Source organism: Candoia aspera, chromosome 5, assembly GCF_035149785.1.
Source record: "Candoia aspera isolate rCanAsp1 chromosome 5, rCanAsp1.hap2, whole genome shotgun sequence".
NCBI classification, from domain to species: Eukaryota; Metazoa; Chordata; class Lepidosauria; order Squamata; family Boidae; genus Candoia; species Candoia aspera.
In genome coordinates this window covers 76795940-76818746 of record NC_086157.1, presented here as the reverse complement: position 1 = coordinate 76818746, position 22807 = coordinate 76795940, and the positions used below count along the sequence as shown (strand labels likewise).

The 22807-nt window shown below is 39.2% G+C and overlaps 1 protein-coding gene across 1 annotated transcript in view; it reads right to left on the bottom strand.

The window, feature by feature from the left end:
• Nucleotides 1–22807, bottom strand: part of RCSD1 (RCSD domain containing 1) — a 39065-nt gene that overhangs the window by 8457 nt on the left and 7801 nt on the right. Inside the window, exons 2-4 of the mRNA XM_063305530.1 lie at nt 8258–8362; nt 7995–8084; nt 5211–5282 (exon numbers count right to left, since the gene is read on the bottom strand). Of these exons, the coding sequence (XP_063161600.1) occupies nt 5211–5282; nt 7995–8084; nt 8258–8362 (267 nt within the window). The remainder of the gene's footprint in view (nt 1–5210; nt 5283–7994; nt 8085–8257; nt 8363–22807) is intronic.

The following is a 22807-nucleotide window of genomic DNA, read 5'->3' as shown; positions in this document are numbered from 1 at the left end:
AATGTCAAAGGCTCTGTTCTGGGCTCTGTGGTACTCAGCTTATTTATAAATAATTTGAATGAAAGGTTGGAGAATATGGTTATTAAATTAGCAAATGTCATAAATGTGAGGGAATAGAGGACGGTATCAAGATTCAGGAAGAACTTGACAGGCAGGAACAATGGCAAAATCTAGCAAGATTAATTTCAATGGAACAAATACAAAACCCCTTTTTTCAGTAGTAAAATTCATAGATGTATATATGGTATGGGAAGACCATATTGCAATGACTCATGTGAAAAAGGATCTGAGTATCATGGGGAAGCACAAGCTAAACATGAGCCAACAGTGTGATGTAACTCCAAAAAAGGAAAAAGCAATCTTAGGTTGCATCAACAGAAGTATAGTATGATGTTCAAGAGAAATCATTATTCTTCTCTATTCTGCATTGGTCAGATCACATGTAGAATATTATATCCATTTCTGGCACCACAGTTTAGGAAGAACATTGAGAAACTGGACAGTGTCCAGAGAAGAGCAACCAAGATGATATGGAGTCTGGAAGAAAATACCTATGAAGAAAATTTGGAGGCTCTGGGTATGTTTAAACTGGAGAAGAGAAGAGAGGAGGAGACATTATAGCTCTCTTGAAACATTTGAAGAACTGTGATATAGAAGACAGGGCAGAATAGTTCAGAGTTGTTTCAGAAGACAGGGCAAGAAACAATGGGCTGAAATTACAAGGGAAATAAATTTCAATTGGACATTAAGAAAAATTTCCTAGTGCTATTCAACAATGGAATGAGAATGCATTGAGAGGTAGAGGACTCTCTGTTGATGGGTATATTTAAAGAGAGGCTGGATGACCATTTGTCAAAGATGCTATAATGGTGGATTCTGCGGTGGGCAGGGGGTTGATCTCCAAGGCCATTTAGGAATGAGCATTCTCAGTGAATATAGAACACTGATTGTTTGGATGGAAAGATGGAAAATAGGAAAGAAGGAATCAAATGGAGTACTTTGAAAGATACCATGTCTAAATACAGCTGGGAAAGTAAAACATTTTGCACATTGTAGTGCTTTGCTGAAGCTCCCAATTAACTTGTCCTCATTCACAATCCAAATCAGGATGACTTTTACGATCCCATTAAGTTAGAAATACCCTTCAAATCTTGTTAATCTTTCATATAAGACTTCTAGGATGCCTTATTGACAGCCTTTCAGAAGTCACTGCTGAAATAATAATAATAATAATATTGTGAAATAATATTCACAAGAGGGAGCCCTTGTGCTTAAGACATCTATTTCACTAAGTGTATCTAGTGGTGACAATGTCAACAAATAATTTGGGGAAGAGCAGAGGTGGAAAATAGCTGCCTGCAGTTGGATGTAGACACTATTCTTGTGTGTTGGCTCAAGCCTTATAGATTTTCCAGCATCTCAGCCAAGAAAATATATCAACAGTGGCTTGACATCAGAGAAGAGGTAAATATGGCCATAATATTAGCAGATTTAATTCTCTGTATTCATCATTGTCTAGGAAGCACTCTTACATTCTCTATTTCCAGGGTTATGAAATAGTCCTAATATTAATCTATAATGACAACAGGAAAAAATACAGAACTTGTGGATGGGATGGGCCACTAACTATTTATTTTCTTTTCTCTTTGCATGCAGTGGGGGATGAGGGGATTTTTCTTGCTCCTGGAGTTCTCTTTCCTCCCTTCCATAGGCAATCTTTAGCATCCTGTTGCTATTGCCTGTTTGTATCACTTGTTTAGCATGTGTCTCCGCACTTCTCATCTTCACCCATCAGGGGCATCTGCCAGATGGGGAGCAATAAGCCAAGCTGGGAAGCGGGACCATGCAATCAAAGCCCCATCCCTTTGTATGGGGGAGGATTTCAATCAGCTAGTCATACCCACCATCTTAGGTTTTTTACCCCTCCCCCTCCAATAATAATATGCACCCATGATTCTAACTAATTAAATAAGTACTGGCTTGCAAAACTGCTAGCAGGTTATCTTTCCACCACTGCAATTATCAATAGGCTTTAAAATGCAACAGAGAATTGGTGGCCTGGCAGTTTTATAGCTAACTTTTATAGCAATTGCTCGGATTCATTTGAAAATGCCTATATAAATACACATGCTCTGGATGTTTGGATTGTTGGGAAGATTCATTAATAATTTTAAAATAAAATTATTTTATTTCCTTTTTTCATTGGGTGGTGTTGAGAGGATTATTGTTTCTCCAGGATCTGTAGTAACTTGGTACAAAGCTTTGATTAATTAGGCTGTTTGTCTTTTCATAGTGGTTTATTTTGTTCTTTGCTTATTCTCTGCATTTTGAAGCTGATAAAAAGTTTATTAGATGCCATCAAGTCAGTATAAATTCTTAGCAACCACAGTTCTCCAGGATGATCTGTCCCCAACCTGTCCCTCCAGGTGTTCCAATAGTGCACCCATCACTGCTGCAATTGAGTCCAGCCACCTTTCTGGTGGGTCATCGTCTTCTTCCATATGTCTCAGCATTATAGACTTCTCCAGACAGCTAGGACTTTCCATACTGTGTCCAAAATATGATAATTTGAGCCTGGTGATGTGTGCCTCTAGTGAGAATTCTGGTTTGATTTGTTCTGTGATCCATTTGTTAGTTTATTGGCTATCCGGGTATTCTCAGGAGTCTTCCTCATTACCAAAGTTCAAAAGTATCAATATTCTTTCTATTCTGTTTCTTCAAAATCCAATTTTCACTTCCATAGTGTCACAGGAATAACCATGGTCTGCACGATTCTAATCTTTGTAGGTATAGACATATCATGGCACCTGAATATCTTTTACAAGACCTTTGCCACTACCCTACCAAGTGCTTCTCTGCAGCGTGTATCTTGAATGGTTGTTCCCTTAGTGTTGATAGTGAATTCTTAAAGGCAGAAGGTATCCATCACATCAATATCTCCACTGTCAGTTCCAAGGCTGGTTGCTGTACCTGTTGTAATTAGTTTGGCCTACTTTATATTTAATCTTAGTCCCATTTATTCATTGTGTTTCTTGACTTTCATTACTAGAGTTTTCAGATCACTGGAATTTTCAGCTATTAGAATAGTGTCATCAGCATAGAGCAGGTTATTGATGTTTCCTCCTCCAGTTTTAAAACCATGCCCATGTTCTTCCAATCTAGCTTCCCTCAATATAGATTCAGCACATAGTTGAATACGTACAGAGTATACAGCCTTGTCTCACTTCTCCGGTCACCTGGAGCTAGTCTGTTTCATCATATTGGGTCTGGGCTATGACTTACTCTCCTGTGTATTGGTTTTGCATGAGGACAATGAAATGTTCTGGGATTTCCATTTTCTAAGCTCATTCCACAGCTTGACATGGTCAACACAACTGAAGACCTTTCTATAATCAGTGAAGCACATATTGACTTCTTTTTGGCATTCTTGGCTTCTTTTCTTCATCAACAGTAATGTCTCTTGTTCATCAGGTTTTTCTAAAGCCATTTTGGCCATCTGGCATCTCTTTTTCCATGCAGGGCTGTAATCTATTTTGTATGAGCTGAAGCACTGTTTTGCTAGAATGTGAAATTAAGGATATTGAATCATAGTTTGCATTCTCTGTTACGTCTCCTTTCTTTGGTACTGATATGTAAAATGCCCTCTTCCAATCTGTCAGTTGCTGTGTCATTCTCCAGTTTTGCTGGCATAGTTTGGTTAGATCCGTTACAGATTGTTTTTTTATGCTTGTCAGATTTCTGTAGTTATTCCATCAATTTCTGTAGACTTCTAGCTTGGTAATTATCAGAATGCTCATGTACCTAGTACTGGAGGTTCTAGTAAATATCTATCTATCTATCTATCTATCTATCTATCTATCTATCTATCTATCTATCTATCTATCTATCTATGATGTTGACATTTCTACTGTACAGAATTTCATTATACTCCTTCCATCTTCATTTGATCTTCTTTCATTTGGAGAAACTGGTAAATTGTTCCCCTACTTAACTTTATACAATTATACTACATTTTCCTTCTTAATTTTTCCAGCTTTGGCATTCCAGTCTCCAACCACAGACAGCATATCTTATTTTCAGATTGATTTCAGATTGAATATAGCATAAAACTCATCAACCTTCTCTTCTGCATCAGTGGTTGAAGCTAAACTTGTATAACCATCGTATTAAAGGGCTGTCCATGAAGTCTAATTGATATTATTCTGTATTGACTATATTGTATCCAAGCACTGTCCTGTGGTCTTCTTTTTTTTTGTCCTGTGTAGTAAACATTATGATATTCTGCAAGAAAGTATCCAATTCCACTCCATTTCAATTTGCTGATGTCTAAGATGTTAATGTGTAGTCAATGCATTTCATCTTTCACTATCTTGAGCTTTCCCATTTTCATGCTTCTTACATTCCATATTATCATTATAGTTCTGTTTTTACAGCTTTGGATTTCTTTTTCCTGCATTACAACAACGGCGACTAGAAGTCCCAGTTGTTTTAATTTAGCTATGTCCTAAAATATTAGTACTCTGAAAAATCGTCAGTTGTTCCTCAGTAGCATGCTAAGTGCCATCCAACCTGAGGAGCCCATCTATATTGTCGATCAGTTCACACTGTCTGTCAATGTGGTTTTCCAGGTAAACTACAGGAGTAGTTTATCATTGCCTTCTCCCATGCACACGAAAGCAATGCCTTTGCAATTGTCACTAATGTGATCTAATGTGACCATCTACCTCTAGCATCTTTCTATATCGCTGTTGCCTGATAATTGGCTTGCTTTAGCTGGGCAGCTGGGATGCCCTTCACATCTGACCCTGCTGGAAGTATATATTCTTGGTATACACTTCCAGGATTTTTCACATCCCTTCCAGGGAACATTCCCCTTCACCTCCCCACTATAATGCAGCAGCACAACAGGACTTGAGGGGGTGGTAAAAGTTAACTCCAAACAAATTATGAGAGATTATGAAGTAGAAACAGTCTGGGCTGGGGCATCATAAAACTAAATTTGTAACCCCAACAGAATGAAGTAAGATGGAAACAGACACCTTTGCCTTTAGCAACTACCCTTGCTAGCATATCATGTGCTTGAGAGAAGTGAATTTTGTGTAGACCGCAGATTTCAAATATCAGAACTTATTAAAGGCCAGAATGAAACCCAACTCATTTCATGGGATGTTACACTGAGAGAAGGGAGCAGTGTTGCAGTCAGATCTTACCTGCATTTTTTCAATGAGAGGAGAGCTTTTGGGCTTTATCCTTACAGGACAAGAAGCATTCGGGGACGGCTTCTGTAGAAAGAGAAGTAAGAAACAGAGTTGGTTGAAAGAACCAACTTCTTGCTGTTTTAAAAAAATATTTGATGTTTAGTTGATTTACTTTTAATTATTAAAATTTCTTTATTATTTAAGTATGAAAAGTCTTTAGGAAAAAACCTTGTTATCAACATGGAATATCCCTGAGGAACCCTGCTTTGGAAGGACTATATTCCACAAAAGAAGGATGTGTATGTGTGAATATATATATATATATATATATATATATATACACACACACACACATACATACATACATACACATACTGTATACACACGCACATACATATACATACATATATACACATACACAGAATATAGAGAGAGACAGACAGAGAGACACACAGAGAGAGAAATAATGATACAATAGACAATGTCAGGATTGTAAGGTGTTATCAGGGCCAATATTGTCATATTCTTGCTACACCGTTGACCTCATACTGGAGATAAATTGAAGGGATTCAGAAATTAGAGGAATAGCTAACCTAAAAGGATGAGAGTTCCTATTGCCACCATTGCTACCCCCCACCTCCAATTTTTATTGGCTTCCTATTTGGGATGGAAAGGAGGATTAAGGATATCTTGGAACAGGTTGATGGTTGAACCCCTGCTGGATGGGGTTTTTATGTCTGTTTTTGGGCCACCAATGCATTCTTGCTCTTTTATTGCATTGCTCTTACTTTTTTAATTGTAAACCACCTGGAGTACTTGGAGTTGGGTGGCCTCTAAAATCAATCAATCAATCAATCAATCAATCAATCAATCAAATAAATAAATAAATAAAAGCAACGCAGAGCTTAATTCCTAACTATGCCTTCTAATGCGACCATCTGAATGTTACTAGTGCTGCCACTGTGGACAGGTACAGTTTCATTCAGATGGCAGTGTCACTGAGTAAAGGTACACTATATAAATCACAACCTTCTGCAATCATAGCATTCTTCAGATGTCTAGACTGCAACTCTCATGATTCTCAGCACTAGCCATGGTGGCTTGTGCATTCTGGAAACTGACATCCGCACATTTGGAGAGTACCTAGGTTAAACAAGGTTGGTTCTGAGCCAGCACTGACACTGCTGCCACAGGTGGATAAGCCCATCCTGTAGTCTAATGTAATGACGTTACTCAAGTAATTACTAGAAGCTAGATTAATCTCCCAGCAAAATTAATGGAACAAGGAGTCTCCAGAAGACTGGATATTATTAAAAATAAATGTGATATGATTTGAGATGATGTGAAATGAAGAAATGTTGGAAGGAATATTTTAGAGGTTTGTATAGAAATGATAGTGATGTGTCAAAAAATGGAATTAAAGTGGGTACTGTAATTATTGCCATCCAAGAAAAAAATGGATGAAAAGCAAGTAATAAATGTTCTGAGAATACTGAAAATGGTAAGACAGCATATGTAAATGATGCAAGCAGAGAAATGTTAAAATATTTAAGGTTCGTGTAGCTATGTGACTTTTTAATGTATGTGTGAAGACTGCATCTGCACCTGACAATTGGAAGAATGACATTATTAATACCCAAAAGCAAAAGGTATCAAGAGAGAATACAAAACTACATTGTTTACCCTGAAAGGGAATAGTATAATGAGTATATGCAGTATGTCTGGAATAAGAAGCAGACATGGGAAATCTGATGCCCTGGGGTTAACTGGAAAAACTCTTTGCAAGTTTAGATCTCTGTAAGAAGTATCTGCCTCTTTCCTGGTATACCTCAAGGCAGGGAAAATGGATTGTTTAGAGAGGAGTTATGAGAAGGAAAGAGAGAGAGTGGAGTATCAGAAAGAAAACAAACAGGTGGCACTGCTCACTTTTGTCAATAACCCTACCCTGTATTTGCTTCAATTCCTCCTATCCACCAGTAAAAGATTGTCTATTTCATGGAAATGCAGTGTTTTAGTCTTTAGTTTTTGTCCCTCTATCAAATATCTTACCCTGATGATTAAATTTTAATAACATTTATGTGTTTTTTTTCTTGATGATTGAAATACCATATTAGCCTGACATTCTGAATTTCCACATCTATGCACTATGCCTTGTTTGGGAAAATGTAAGGTATATTTTGGAGATAGTGCTTTTGGATTCTCCATCCATGTTGATCTTCAGATAGAAGGCATGTAAAATTCTCTAAAGAGATTGATGCTTATTTTAGTCGTAACCATATATGATAAACCAGTCACTCTCTCTCAGCCCAACTCACCTCACAGGGTTGTTGTTGTGGGGAAAATAGGAGGAGGAAGGAGTATTAAGTATCTTCACCACCTTGAGTTATTTATAAAAATAATAAAGGGGGGATAATAAATAAATAAACAAACATAACAATCACCTATGACAAATGGATAACGCTGCCTGCTTTTGTCTACATACATTAGGCATCTGCTAGAAGCCTAATTTTTACTGGGGCATGATAACCAATAGGGTGGACTAACAAGAATCCTTCTTTTAGTAACATGCAGGTGTATTTACACAACATAGTTGACAGCTGTGCCACATCAGGAGGCAAGCAAGAACTCAGCAGTACCAGAACTTGGTGAGATAGAATCATGCCTGGTGATAGAAATCACTACTGTGTACCATTCCAAACACCTCGAGCAGCAATGGGAGCATTTAAATTTTAGAGTTACTATTAACATGTCTTATAAAAGAAGTACAATACAGTTCCTTAAAATATTGATACTTACTAGCTCACCATTCTGTCCTAGCTCTATCTTATTCGTGTGCAGGGGAAGAGAACAAGGTGGCTTTCTGCGTGTTGGTTTAGTAGCTGGGATCTAAAAATAGAGGAAAACTTATGAAAAAGAAAGAAAGAGAAAATACATTTTAAAAAGAACTAATGTAATGTTTGTTATTTAAGGAATGCTCAACTCCTAACATATACATGAAGTTAGGGAGTTTTGCCCCAATGTACAAATTGACCTTCCCTTTGTAGTTGCATTATCCCTACCTCCTTTCCAGAAAGTGATGGTAGCTCTTGGAATTTTCCTGCTAGCTGTGCCACAGATGGAGTTGTGTGCTTTTCCACCATCATCCTGGTCTCTGACGGTTTGTCCTGAAAGAAAACCAGAAATGAAATGTTTCTCAGTGTATGGGAAATACAGGAAACAGAGCAAGTTGTAAAAACTAGAATTTCTGTTGTAAAGCAAAACACTTACTGATGTGTAGCAGTTATCCTGTTGAGCAAATTGTTTTGTTTCACTAATGATTTGATTATTTTAAGAAATTATGTATTCAAATTATTTAATATTGTAGGGAATAATAAACGGTATTGAGAAATTCTTGCTGGATAGCTTGTGTGAAAGCAACTGGCATGACGATTGGTTTAAGTATCACTTTGTACCTGACAATTCTTTTTTCAGAAGCTACCTACCAGCTCATGCCATTATTGTTGCAGTTCAGAAATCTGGTTAGCAAGATAGTAGCGTTGTTGATGATGATATTATTATTATTAGAGGGAAGATGGACTTATTTGAAAGTAAAAGTTGGAAAAAGAAACAAAGAAGGCAATTAAGAGTATTTGAACTAGTGAGACTTTTGGACTGAGTTGAATGATACTAGATGGAAAGAAAGTTGGGTAGAAAAAGAGGAAGAAGTTGAGAAGAAGGATAAGTGGCTGGGAGATCGTTGTCCTGTTCAGACTATGAGGCAGCCAGACAGATGTATTATCAAACTCTATTTAAATCAACTATTTACGACAGTAAAGTCTGTGAATTAAATAGGCAAGCAATCTCAGTCAAGATCACCCAGGCAAGGGCGGATGAACAGACCAGGCTGCAGGGTCAGACTGAGGCAGAACAGCAAGGCAGAATTCAGCTGACTCTCTGATCGAAGCTGTCAGACTTGGTGATGCTAGAGTGCGTGGCAAGGCATAAGCTGGAGGCAAGGTCCCATAGACTGGAATGCAGCTAGGATCAGACTGGAACGTGGAGGCTAGGCAAGACGGGACTGGAACCCTTAGACAAGGCTTGGCTCTGGAGGCTAGGCTGGACTGGACTGGAGAATCAAGGCAACGCTGATCTCTGGAAACAAGACTGGACTTGACTGAAGAGTCTAGGCAAGGCTGAGAGCTGGAAGCAAGACTGGTCTGGACTGGAGAGTTCAAGCAAGGCTGAGGACTGGAAGCACACCTGGATTGCGCTGAAGTGCAGCGACAAGGTCCAGAGCTAAACGTGAAGCTGTGCTCAGCAGGGACGGCAAGGAGAAACTTGACTGGAGATGCTTGTGCAGAAGGCAGTTCTGCAGAGGTAGAAGATGCTGGTGCTGATTCCACTCTGGCTACAGGCAAGGCTTCTGACGCAGGTAAGGACTCTTCTGCAAGTGCTGTGAGCTTGAAGGATCAGTTGTCTCCAGCAGCTTGCTCTTCACGCACCTGCCTTTTAAGGCAATCCTTTCAGCACCTTTTCTCTCCTGCAGCCAATCAAGCTGCTTTCTGATTCACACGCTTCTCTGCTCTCCTCTCTCAAGCGCTGATTGGAGAATTCAAATCCCCCTCCGAAGTTTGACCAATTCATGTCTGCAATTTCTCCCACTCTGCTGAGTCAATTCCTGGTTCAGCTTCTCTGAGTCCCTCCTCATGAGTTTCGTTTTCCCCTTCTGACTCTGGATAAGTTTCATTTTCGGAGTCAGAAGCAGGCTGAAACCTCACAATCATCATTATGGAAAGTACTTATTGAGCTAGTGGATGCTAGTGGAAGGCACTGTAGTTGCTGTCACATACAGAACTAAGAGGACAAAAACCCAGGAAAAAAGGGTGACACCATCCCCTGTTGACTGGTGAGATGCTGGTAGGAGAGTGGGGATCCAGAATTGAAGAAAGTAGAAGTGGGATTGATAGCTTAGATGAACAGTCTTCTCTTTGAGTGGGGTTGGTGGATACAGAGCCTCAGCAGTGAGAGAACATGGGGGAAAGAGAAACAGGTGTTGAATGGAGAAATTGACCAGTCCCAGGATAGAAAGATTGGGGAGGTTGAGGGGAACTAATGAAAGAAGCCTAGGAGAAGGAGGAAGAGGCTGACCTAGTCTTATCATTCTGGAGTAGCTCCAGCTAAACAGCAGGTGGTTCTGGGGACACCATAGAGAAAGGTTCAGGGATGGAGACCAGAAGTAGCCAGGGTTGTAGGTCTGAATCGGGCATAACATATTTAATTCAAGCAACACAGAGTTGCTGTTGGCATGGAAACCTAGTTCTGTGGAAATACCATCTACTGTTTGGGGTGGGGTTTCACTTTCCCTGAAGGAACAATTGGGACTGTTTTCTCCAAGTAAAATCTGCCTGCTTCATATAGTCTAGCCAGGATAGGATGCTGTTGGTTGGTGCTTTGAAGATGACCTTCTCAGTGGCAGCCCCCTCATTCTGGAACAGCTTATCTCTTGAGATCAAATTAGCCCTCTTATTCTTTAGGAGAATGGTAAAAATAGTTCTTTTCTGCAGAGCTTTTGGAGAAGACATTGGAGGACAACTATGGATATATTTTTATTTATTATATATTGTTTTAATGTGTTAATATTAGTCTTAGGAGTAGGTGGGAAACCAATATAATTTGATGATTTAAAATTAGAGTCAGATTATTGAAAGGAAAGTTAAGAGGACTGCTAGTTAAATCCACAACTCTATCCATGATATCCCATAACTCTAGCCATGCTAGCAGCCCCATGGTCTTCTAAGATCAGTAGTCCAAAAGATAAGGAGACCAGAATACCTGGATACAACACATTTAATGCTGTTTAAATGTTTTGCAGGATAAATTAATTATGTGCAGGAAAGAACAGGCAAGCTGAAGTATAACTGAGTAATTTCAGTCTCTGGCCATTAAGGGAAGTAGCACAATGAGGTGACTTGTTTTGACTACAAAATTATATCTCCACTTATTTCAAAATGTCTTGCTGCATTCAGAGAGCCTCTTGCCAGTTCCATTTGCTGAGCAGAGCCACAGTCTTCATCCTTTATGTCCTCCTCTGATTGCACCACTATTGGCAAGCAATGGAAGAGTTAACTAGCTCTCACCTGCCAATATTCTTCTCCACAGGAAGCTCTGTTTCCCTCCTAACATCTATTTCTGCACATGTTGTTCTCAGTGAATGAGAAAAAGATTTGTCCTTCACTGCACCGGACACAGATAGGATACCATTCTAAGATTAGATTAGATCATGCAAAGGACTGGCAGCTAAAGATGCACAGATTATATCCCCAAATTTCACAGTTTAAAAGAATCAGATCTGCCTCTAAAACATTTGGGAAGGAGCAGCAAGGGGGGAGAACAAGCCTTCTCTCCCCATTGACAAATAATTGGGCAAGAGAAACTTAAGTCACTGGGAAGGCAAATAGGTAGTATTACAGGCACAAGCAAACAATTTGCATCTATCAACTCTTCATATACATTTGACACCCCATTCTAACATTACAAGGTCTCTTCCAAGCTATTTATCAAGAGTCACTTGGAAATAGTAGCAACTCTGCCCATTCAGGGAAATATAACATTTTGACACATGTTCCAAGACAAACTGAAAAAAAAGACAAAATAGTTGTAGGAAGGGTAAAAAGAAGCTGAATCATGTCCGAATACAAATTCATTGTCATTAGTATAATGCTACAGTGATAGTAATGCTGTGTGAGTAAAGTTGATCTCTGACTATGATAATTCCACATGCTGAAATTAATATAAGAAGACTCACAATGTGCACAGAAACTCTATGTAGATACATGCAGAGTTCCACCCAGGGAGCATTAGAGTGTAACAATAGCTTTCATATGGTCATGAGGATGGGCTGAAAGCCTCATTGTATGTGAGAAATAAGGTACTTTTATATTTCTTTATTTTCAAGAATATCAGGCTGTGAATGTCATTTAAAAGCAATACGCAAATGAGACTAAAGCCAGAATTTTTATTTCTTTCATTGTATAGCAGTATCTTCTATGAATAAAATGTTATGCAACTCTATGTGCAATTTTGTTCTTTTTGGTGATCTATTTTTCTTTTCTGGGATGATGCTTAAACAGAATAGGTTTAAATTATTATACTTGCAATATAATACCTAATATCAGAGGTGAACAAACAACTGCCCACCCACTGCTGTAACAACTAACTAGCATCATAAATCTAATAATGCTAGCAATCATGGTAATTCTTCTTTTTACACTTAATTTATAATTACTACTACTACTATTACTACAGAAGAAATTATTCATCTAGTTGCATCTGTGATTTCAGGGGCGAGAAACTTTTAAGAAATTAGCTTGTTCCTATGATAGACAGAAAACCCTGGCTTTATCAGAACTAAATTTTTGACAGTACTTTAGGATTTCTGTTGGTCTAAAATAAGCAACATCTTTTACCAAGAGTGAAAGAACAACAACAAAAAAAAGTAATAAGCTGTCATTGTTCTCAGATACATGATTTCAGTTCAAAGAAGAAGCAGGTGCTCTAATAATTAAAAGGAAAAAGCAAATAAAGATGATGATATATCAAAGGATCAGCCCTGAGATGGAAGGAAGACAGTGAATCATCAGAGGCTTTATTCAGACTGCTTTCTCTTCACAAGTCAAAGCATGGAGTCAAACACAGCAGAAATTACTCAGGAAATGGGCGTGTGAAGCTTGTTTTGGTCTGTTGATTATTTCCATAGAAGGAAATTCCACAATGTCTGTTCTGATTGAGAGCATGGGAGCAAGCTAGGTCTTTCGCTCAACAAGCAACACATGTCAAGAGATAAGTAAACAAATGGCTGCAGCTCTAGCTACACTAATCTCCTTTTCCCAGTGAGCAACCTTTTTTTTGCAACCTGCTTTATTTTTCCCCCCTGCCCTGCTACGTTATGACACTGGGCAGTCTAATAAAATCTGCTCAATTATATTGGTCTTACATCTGCTGTAAGCCTTCTACTGGTTTTTAAGAAGTAGCTGTATATATCTGAAGTTAAAAGAGCAGTGAACTGCCTCTGTGGTTCCATATAGTTCTCTCTTGAAGGAGGTGGGATAAGAAACTATATGGACTGTGTTTATCTTCATTGTAACAACACAGAGATTCCTGCTCCTACAGCTGGAAATACTTGTGACATTAAGGTTTGGATTTTCCATTATCTGTAAATTGACAGTGCTAATGTTAAAATCAATCTTGATTCAGTGGATAGAAAGGCAATTGGTGACAGGGACCCATGCCTGTGGTAGGGTTTTCTTGGGATGACTGAGTCCGTAGGTAAGCAAGATATCCTTAGTGACCCCCTCTTCTTGTTGCAATTGGCCATTTCCTCTCTTTCTCTCTGGGTCCTAGTTCTAGCTACCGTTAAAAGAGAAATAATAAGCAAAGGAACCGATAATGGCATCTCTTGAGCCTTTTGCTCATTGTACTGGCACACTTCTAGGAAGGAAAATTACTGACAATGGAAATAGCAAAAGGACCAGAGACAGGTGTGTGAATCCTCTACAGATACCCTGACTGCGATGAGTGTCTGATCCTGCCAGTTGCCTATAATCCTGGCCAAGATTCTTAACTTTTTCAAAAAGTGGGGGAGCTATTTCTTAAGCAATTTCTCTAGCAAAGTTTAGCATTGATTGTAGGTAAACTGACAATACTGAAGAGCATCCATGAGGAGAAACAGTTGGTAAGGCTGAAAGCAATAGTGCATTTTAGAAGAAACCAGAATTAAATGGGTTTAAGTCATGATCACTTAGCAAAGCCCACATTTGATATGGATTTATTGCCATGGTTTTCAAAGATAGGTTGCTAAGTTTGTTTCTTCTATCTGCAACATTTGCTTGTTTAAAAGTAAAATAAGTTAAACTGCATCTTAAAAAATTATAACAAAAAACCAGTAAAATACCTGGATTTTATACTAAATCTTTTTTTCAGGGTTACAGGTATTGCCAACCCTAGGACAGTCACTGGCTTAACAGGAGCATAATCATTCCATATTCAAAAATATTCCACTAATTCATTTGCATGGGATGGATGAAATTCAATACAGCAGCTCCTCTTAAGAGAAAGTTTCCTTTCAATTTTACATTAATATCAGACATGGGATTTCAGGACTTCATGTAACAAAGCTCCTTTTCTTTCTAGGACCTATGTAGGACTATCTGCTAGCAATTCTTGTAGGAATGAGATGCAATAATCCAACTGGGCCAATGAAAACTACTGTTTAAATGTGGACATAAAATGATGGTGATTTTCTGCCTGAATGAAAAGCACAAAGTTGTGAAAGACAAAATTTGCTCTAACTACATGCAAAGCAAATGCAAGACTGCCCTGCACAGCTTCTCTCAGACAAATTACAGGAAACATCTGTGAACTGCAGGAAACCATGAAGATAAAAACAACTGACCAGTTTTTCTGTTGAAAAGCAACAATCTATATTGTATGGATAACCAACAATATTTCTTGTTCAGAAGAAGCTTTCCATTGAATTTATTTTCCCCTTGCTTTTGTGACCTCTTTGCCTGACTGGGTAGAATAGCATTACACTGTGTCAAGAGTTTCTGTGACAACCACAAATTCATAAATAGAACTTGGCCAGAGAAATGTCCAGTTGCAGTTAGAATTTTTTCTCATGAGGATACTTTTGAGTGAAGACTAAATCTGGATTTGTTCAGAAGGGGTAACGTGCTCTGGGCCTTCTTGAAAGACTTAGCTCTGTACAACATAAATTCAAATACGTAGAATCACTGATGTGTGGGAGAGAGAATTATGCCAAGCACACTCATACTGCTGAAACAGTTCAGGCTGGGAAGAATTACTTATATCTGAGGTTTGCCCCTGCTTTCTCCCAGGAGATTTTGAATTTCCCAGTGTAGAGCCCTGATACCCTTGGAAGCAAAAATTCTTTACATACAGTATATAACATTTATTTACAAATTTTCAGAGATAGGTTTCATTGGAAATGTAGATTAAGGCTGTAATCCTATTCATTTTACCTAGAAGTAAGTTCAATTTGTCTTAATAGGAGTGATCTTTGAGGAGACATATGTAGGAATGTTCTGTATATCTTGCAACAGATTTCCAAATACTTATATATATTGCTATAACAAAATACTGCCCTAACTGTACCAATGTACTTCCCCTGTAAGATTAAGGACTTTTTATATAACATTATCAGAGAAAAAAGAGGGCAACTGTGGTTTATTAGTAGACTACTGGTCACTTCTGGTGGCCATCTTTTGCCTATCACTGGAATACTTATAAACAGATTTTCACCTAACTAAGGCAGTAAAGCAAAAACACATTCTCATGTCATTTAATTCCAGATCAGATATAGCCTGACAGTGTTAAAAAATTATGACTCTCCTTGCATGACATGACTGGGCAAGTCAGCTACCCCCTGGACTCACCCTAATATGCTGGCAGTGCTTAATTAGTAGCCATTTTAAAATCTTCCCATTTACTGCCAACAAGATCTTATTTTCCTATGCCACCCTTTCTTCCCATTTTTAAACGCATACCCCCACCCCAGTCCCATGTGTCTGCGGGGGTAAGATGTAAAAGGAACACAGAGAGAGAATTCCTAGAACCACCCATTTTTGCAGGACTGTCTCTAAACGGAAGGAAGAGAGGTCAATGTTCTGTTAACACTTGCAACCTTGTATTGCACAATATGGTTGACTGGGGTGAATTAGTTTAGACCCAAACAGCCACATGCTAATCTCTACCTTGACTCAGATCTGCATGTCCTTCAAACAGAACCTCCTGCAAATAAAATGTAAAAGTACAGTAGAACATAAAAGATTGAAGCTAGAATCCCTCCAGTTTACTGTATAAATAAGAAGGCAGTCATGATAGATGAGTAAGGAGGAAAAGGCTAGACATTATGCTGCTGTGCTCAGCAGTGAAAAAATGAATCTATAGCTATGTTGGAAGCAACAGCTGTGTTTTTCAGTAGCCAGTGTGAACGTCACATGGTTACAAAGCCTGATCGGCACCCTGCCAAAAAAGCATAGCCCAATTGTAGAGCACCTGCTGCATAGCACAAAGATCACTGCAATGTTCCAAGAAATAAAAATAAATTTCAGAAGCAGATTTTTCCAAATGTTACAAAGTTGAAACCTGAAAATAAAAATTCAGAAACAGTAAACAACGTAAGTATCAGATATATTGGTGAGCTTATGAAATTTATTAAATTATCATTATGACATTCAACAGCCAGCATTAGCACTATTTTTGCACAGATTCTTAAGTTAGCCAAAATATAAGAGAAATATTTGGGGTCACATAAGCATCATTATCAGACACATGTAGAAGGATACAGGTTTAATCTTTGGCATCTCTAAATACAACTGATGAAGACTACCACCAAAACATTAAGAGCTGTTGCCAGTAGTTGGTGATGTGATATGGAAAATACTCTCTGGATACCTATTGAATAAGTATTGCAGGATATCAGCTGATGAAAAGCATTCTAGAGAGGTTGCTTGTATTTTCAACTGGTAATTAAAGAGGAATGGGAAAATGGCATTCATTAACCACCCAGTAATCATTGACACTCAAAAAGTTTCAATAATAAAGTGTTAATTGCTAAAGTTTAAAGGAAATGATTGAAGAATGTGTACCTGTACTGCTGAAATAAATACTTCTATTAGGAAAGGCTCAGTCTTTTTCTACTTTTGAATTGGCAAATAGCAACTGGCAAGTTATGATGCTGTCAACAGGTAGCTGGACTTGTAAGTTAAGTTATTACTTGGGAGATCATCAGGGAATCCCAAGGCTGGCAGCTAGATCAGGAAATCAGAAAATTCAATGGCAAAACACTTCTTGCTGTTGGCAATTGTTGTACAGTATCCAAGTAGTTACCTGTGAGCAATTTTAGCTTAGTTTCTAATGCAAGCAGAAGATATGAAAAAACAGAATGTTACAGTGTGGTGGGTAAGGCACCAGGCTAGAAACTGGGAGACCGTGAGTTCTAGTCTCACCTTAGGCACAAAGCCAGCTGGGTAACCTTGGGCCAGTCACTGTCTCTCAGCCCTAGGAAGCAGGCAATGGCAAACCACTTCCAAAATCTTGCCAAGAAAACTGCAGGGACTTGTCCAGGTAGTTGCCAGGAGTCAACACTGACTTGAAGGCACAAAAAACAAAGCAAAATAAAAACGACCCAAAAAACCCACCCTCAGCAAGGCTAACCACCCAGAGTCCCCCCATTGGGGGAGATGGGCAGTAATATAAATGTAATAACTAACTAACTAACTAACTAACTAACTAACTAACTAACTAACTAAATAAATAAATAAATAAATAAATTCTCTTTGGGCCCTGTAATGTCCAAGATATATTTGAGAAGCCCGTGAATGTGTTGCTTGTTGGTCTTCCAGGCAACTATTGTTTGGCTATCTGAGATAATAACTTCGTTCATATTTTTAGAGTACATTGGAGAAAGTTGTACACTATCCTATAATGAGCAGATCACATCTAACAAATGTACCTTCTTTAGTAAAAGACCAAAGTATCCACTAAAGTTCAGAGCTTTGGCATCTTATAAATAAATGTTTTGTTCTGGATGATGGAAAAGAGGGCCAAGTTTAACTGGATTATGAATGCCACTGTTTGTTTGTTTGTTTGTTTGTTTATTTAGTGCACTTAAAAACTGGTTAGACACAGCCCCATTGTTAGAACAGCGTGATTTCATATTGTCTTGTTTCTGGATACAGATGACCAAGGCCAGAGCAAAGCCATGATGGATACTTGACTATCAGGAAATAGTGGATCCCTCATACTCTATTACCAACACTGAATTCATACATGATAATTATATCATATATACAAATATACACATGAAAACTATTTAATATTTATTTTATATATATTACAAGAAAAAATGGTTGTATATATTAATGAGAATAATTTTCCATGCTTTCCTGAAAGCAACATTACAAACCCAGGTTGTAAAACATTATACAAAAGCGGAAATAGAAAGCTTCTCTCACAGACTCTACAACAGAAACAAACGTCCCATTATCTGATTTTGACATGATATTCGAATAGGATAAAAGACATTCCCTGTTCCACCTGTCACCAAGTAAATGCTATTTGGAGCACACGGATTTTTATTTTTGTTTTTTAAATGATAGAAAAAATGATGCGCAATTTTAATCTTGGCAGGAAGCAATGCAACAAATCATATACAGCACTTCATTTCTCAGTATCTTAGAGATATAGATATATAGATATACCTGTAGATATAGATAGCTACAGATATAGATATAGATATAGAGATAGAGATAGAGATAGAGATATAAAACATGCATCTCCTGAATGAAACTCTTTTGTACTGTATGTTTCTTAGTAACTAGCAGCATATAATATGCTTTTATATTAGTAATATTTTAGATCTAAACCAGCCTTTCTCAACCTTTTGACCCTGGAGGAACTCTTGAAATATTTTTCAGCCTCAGGGAACCCCTGCACATTCAGGCTCAGAAATAGGCCAGAAATTACAAAATTATTATATTTGTTTCATGTGTAGCCCTGTGTATGCATTAACAGTGTTCTTAAACTAAAAATAAAAAATGAAACTTACTTCTTTAATGTGAAGTTGCCTGAATTTGAAATAATTTTTTAAATAAATCGTGATCTCCCAGGGACCCCTAGTGACCTTTGCAGAACCCTTGGGTACCACGGAACCCTGGTTGAGAAACCCTGATCTAAACAATATGTTTTCTCATATTTCCTCCATACTTAAAACTATACAACACCTGGAAATAAATGCTAATGATGGAAATACCATGAAAGAAATGGTCCTGAAGCTTGCTATGGTATAAAGCTACCTACACAAAAAGAAACGACAGTAAACAATAGTTAGAGGTTCCTCCAAAGAAGAGTGAATCTAAACTCCTCTCCTTCATTCCACTGCACCAATACTAGGCACATGGAATCATGCTAGGTCCCGCCTTCCTCCTTCAAGCTGAAACAGAAGGAATCTTGGACCTGGCACAATCACACACACAGAGACATGTGCCAATAGTATGGGTAAGTGGGAGGGAGTATATCCTTCTGTAAGAGTCTATAAAATACTTCTAGGAAATGAAAGAGAAACAGGGCCTTTAATGTATGATGTCATAATCACAATAGCTTTGAGCTGCAATCTTATGGATACTTGCTTGAGCAAAAGTTCCATTCGGATTTGAGTAACAGTATTAAAGATGGGCAAAAGTAACTGAGAAATATTAGATGAACAATACTTTGGGGCATTCTCAAGAAGGTCAAATTGTTTATGGATGATTTGGGTTACATTCCTCAACATACTGTACCTGCTTGATCCATGAGTCCCCCTTTCTTGGGGGAGATGGGTGGTAATAGAAGTTTGAAAAATAAATAAAAATAAAATAAATGAGTTATAAATCTGTATCAGCATATAGTGTGTAAATATATGAGCATATTGCTGTTAACTTAACATGACCTGGAGATCATACAAGTGTGTACTTATTTTTAGTGAAATAATGGATAGAGATTGCACTTATGTATGAAATGTAAATCTTCCTTATTTTATCCTCACAACAACTCCAAGTAGGTTCAGCTGATCGTGGCCTACAGTCATACAGTCAGCTTTTTAGCTGGATGAGGAATGATAGTGTTTACCTACCTTGCTGAACAAAATGTATTTTGTTTGATTTGGCTTAGTGTTTTGCAGTTTGTCACAAGTATTGCAGTTTGTTAATCATGATTTATAATTTAGGATATCATGTGAACCTGGCCAACAGTATTTAATAAACAATTAAATAAACCATGGTTTAATATACTATGTGATTCCAACCATAATGTAATGGTTGCCTAAACCCAAAGACTCAGTCTCACAAGCTCGAGCTTAAGATAACTGATTTATTAAAGGAATAGTATGCAAATACAGAGAAAGCTGAGAAGGAGCAAAAGCGCGCCAAATACAAACTTAAAAGCCTTGCCTTCAATCCAGTCCCGCCCAAGCACCCGTCAGCCCACACCCCCTCCCAGGTGCTAGGAATCGTTACACACACCTGGGAAAGTAACCTTGAACAGGATTGCAAACCCAAACATACATTCCAAAGATCCAAAACAAAGGAGAGTGCAGGAATGGAAAAACCCCAACATAAACCAGGCGGGTATACACGTAAAACGGCTTGACATGTGAAACGTTACAATGTTAACAGAACATTGAAAGGGGAAACATGACATATTGCCCCCCCCAAAACAATGCTAAGGAGCGGGTTTGTCAGGATATGTAGAGTGGAAACGAGTAACTAGGCGGGGTGAGCGCACATCAGGAACGGAAACCCATTCAGGATGAGGGAAATGTTTCCAGCGAACGAGGTACTGCAAAGCGGAACGCCAGCGGTGGGAGTCCAAGATTTCCGAAACCTCGAAGTGTTGTTGGTTATCAATCATGAGAGGAGGCGGTGGAACCGGTTGGGGATGCCAGTGGTCCAACAGCAGATAGGGCTTGAGCAAACTGCAATGAAAGACAGGATGTAAACGTTTGAGGTTATGGGGTAAATCGGGTTTAAAGGTAACAGGGTTAATTTGTGCCACAATCGGAAAAGGACCGACAAACTTAGGACCAAGTTTCTTTGAGGGTTGTGGTGACTTGATGAACTTGGTAGACAAGTAGACCTTATCCCCCACAGCAAAAGTAGGTTCGCGGGAGCGTTTGGCATCGGTATGACATTTGTAGGTGGTTTGGGCATGTAGCAGAGCTTGTTGAATGTTTAGCCACGAGTCTTTGAGAGTGTCCGCCCAGTCAGTGAGAGAGGCTGGTAGGGGCTGTGGGTGCGGGAGTTCAGGGATCGGGACAAACTCCTGCCCGAAGACAGCCTTAAAGGGAACTTGACCAGTGCTCTGATGCACGGCGTTGTTATAAGCCACTTCAGGAAATGGAAGCAAGTCCACCCAGTTGTCCTGTTGGTAACTGACAAAAGCTCGAAGATATTGCTCGAGAGTAGAATTAACTGCCTCAGTGGATCCATCCGCCTCTGGATGCCAAGCGGTGGATAGGGCTTGCTTTGTGCCCAGCAGTTTTAAAAAAGCCCACCAAAATTGTGATGTAAATTGTGTACCTCTGTCACTCACCAAACGGGCGGGGATACCGTGAAGGCGGTACACGTGAACGAGGAAGAGGCGTGCCAGTTGTTGCGCGGTGGGGATAGAAGCGCATGGGATGAAATGGGCTTGTTTTGAAAAAAAATCTTTGACCACCCAAATGACGGTTTTTCGTTGACTGGGGGGTAGGTCGACGATAAAGTCCATGGAGATGTCTTGCCACGGGAAGGACGGAGTGGCAACTGGTTGGAGGAGACCTTGAGGCTTGCCAGTCTTGCGCTTAGTGGCTGCACAGACAGGGCACGTCGTGACATAGGCTTTAAGGTCTTTTAGCAAAGTTGGCCACCAGAATTGACGCCGAATTAGATGAAGTGTTTTTAGATATCCGAAATGTCCAGCTAACTTGTCGTGGCAACGCTGAAGGATTGTTTTCCGCAAAGCGTCAGGCACATAAAGACGATCATTGCGCCAGGCAAAATTGTCAGTGAAAGTTACAGTGTGTAGGTTTGCCTGTAACCAAGTATCATTTTTAAGGTGGAATAGCAACTGTTGTTGCAAATCTGATGGAACTGGCAAGTGCGGTGAGCGGCCGGGAGGCGGAGTAGCTTGAGGCTGCGTTTGGCGCACTCACGCTTGGCTGCGTGTCACCGCAGCCAAACCCAATTGTTTTTCAGTCCAGACAGTATCTTGAACTGTTGGCCCTGGGCCAGCATCCTGGGGTCTGCGGGAGAGCGCATCAGCCAAGAAGTTTTTCTTGCCTGGTATGAATTTGAGGGTGAAGTCAAAACGGCTGAAAAACTCAGCCCAGCCAAGTTGTTTGGGGCTGAGTTTACGACTTAATGCTTAGTGCCTCCAGGTTCTTATGGTCAGTCCAGACTTCAAAAGGGTTTGAAGCCCCCTCTAATAAGTGGCGCCAGGTTTCTAAAGCAGTCTTTACAGCAAAAGCCTCTTTTTCCCAAACATGCCACCATCTCTCTGTTTCGGTGAATTTGCAAGAGAGGTAAGCACAGGGTTTTAAGGTGCCAGACTGGTCTGACTGGAGCAGTAGCGCTCTGACGGAGAAATCGGAAGCATCCACTTGTACCACGAAAGGTTTAGTAGGGTCTGGATGCTGCAAAATTGGTTCGGTAGTGAAGATTTGTTTGAGCGCTTCGAATGCCTGTTGACAGGTTGGAGTCCATTTAAGGAGTGCTCCTGGGTTTTTTGAGCGCCGCGTATCCCCCTGCGCTTTAGTTTTCAACAGTTCAGTAAGGGGGAGGGCGATTTCAGCAAAATTTTGGGCAAATGCCCGATAGAAATTGGCGAATCCAAGGAAACTTTGTAATTGTCTCCTGGTACGTGGAGGTTCCCATGCTACAATAGCTTCCACTTTAGCAGGGTCCATTTCAATGCCCTTAGCGGAAATCCTATATCCCAGATAATCGATTTGTGATTGATGGAAGGCACACTTGGACAGTTTAGCATACAACTCCTCTTTTCTCAATTTAGCAAGCACTTGATGCACCAAGTGA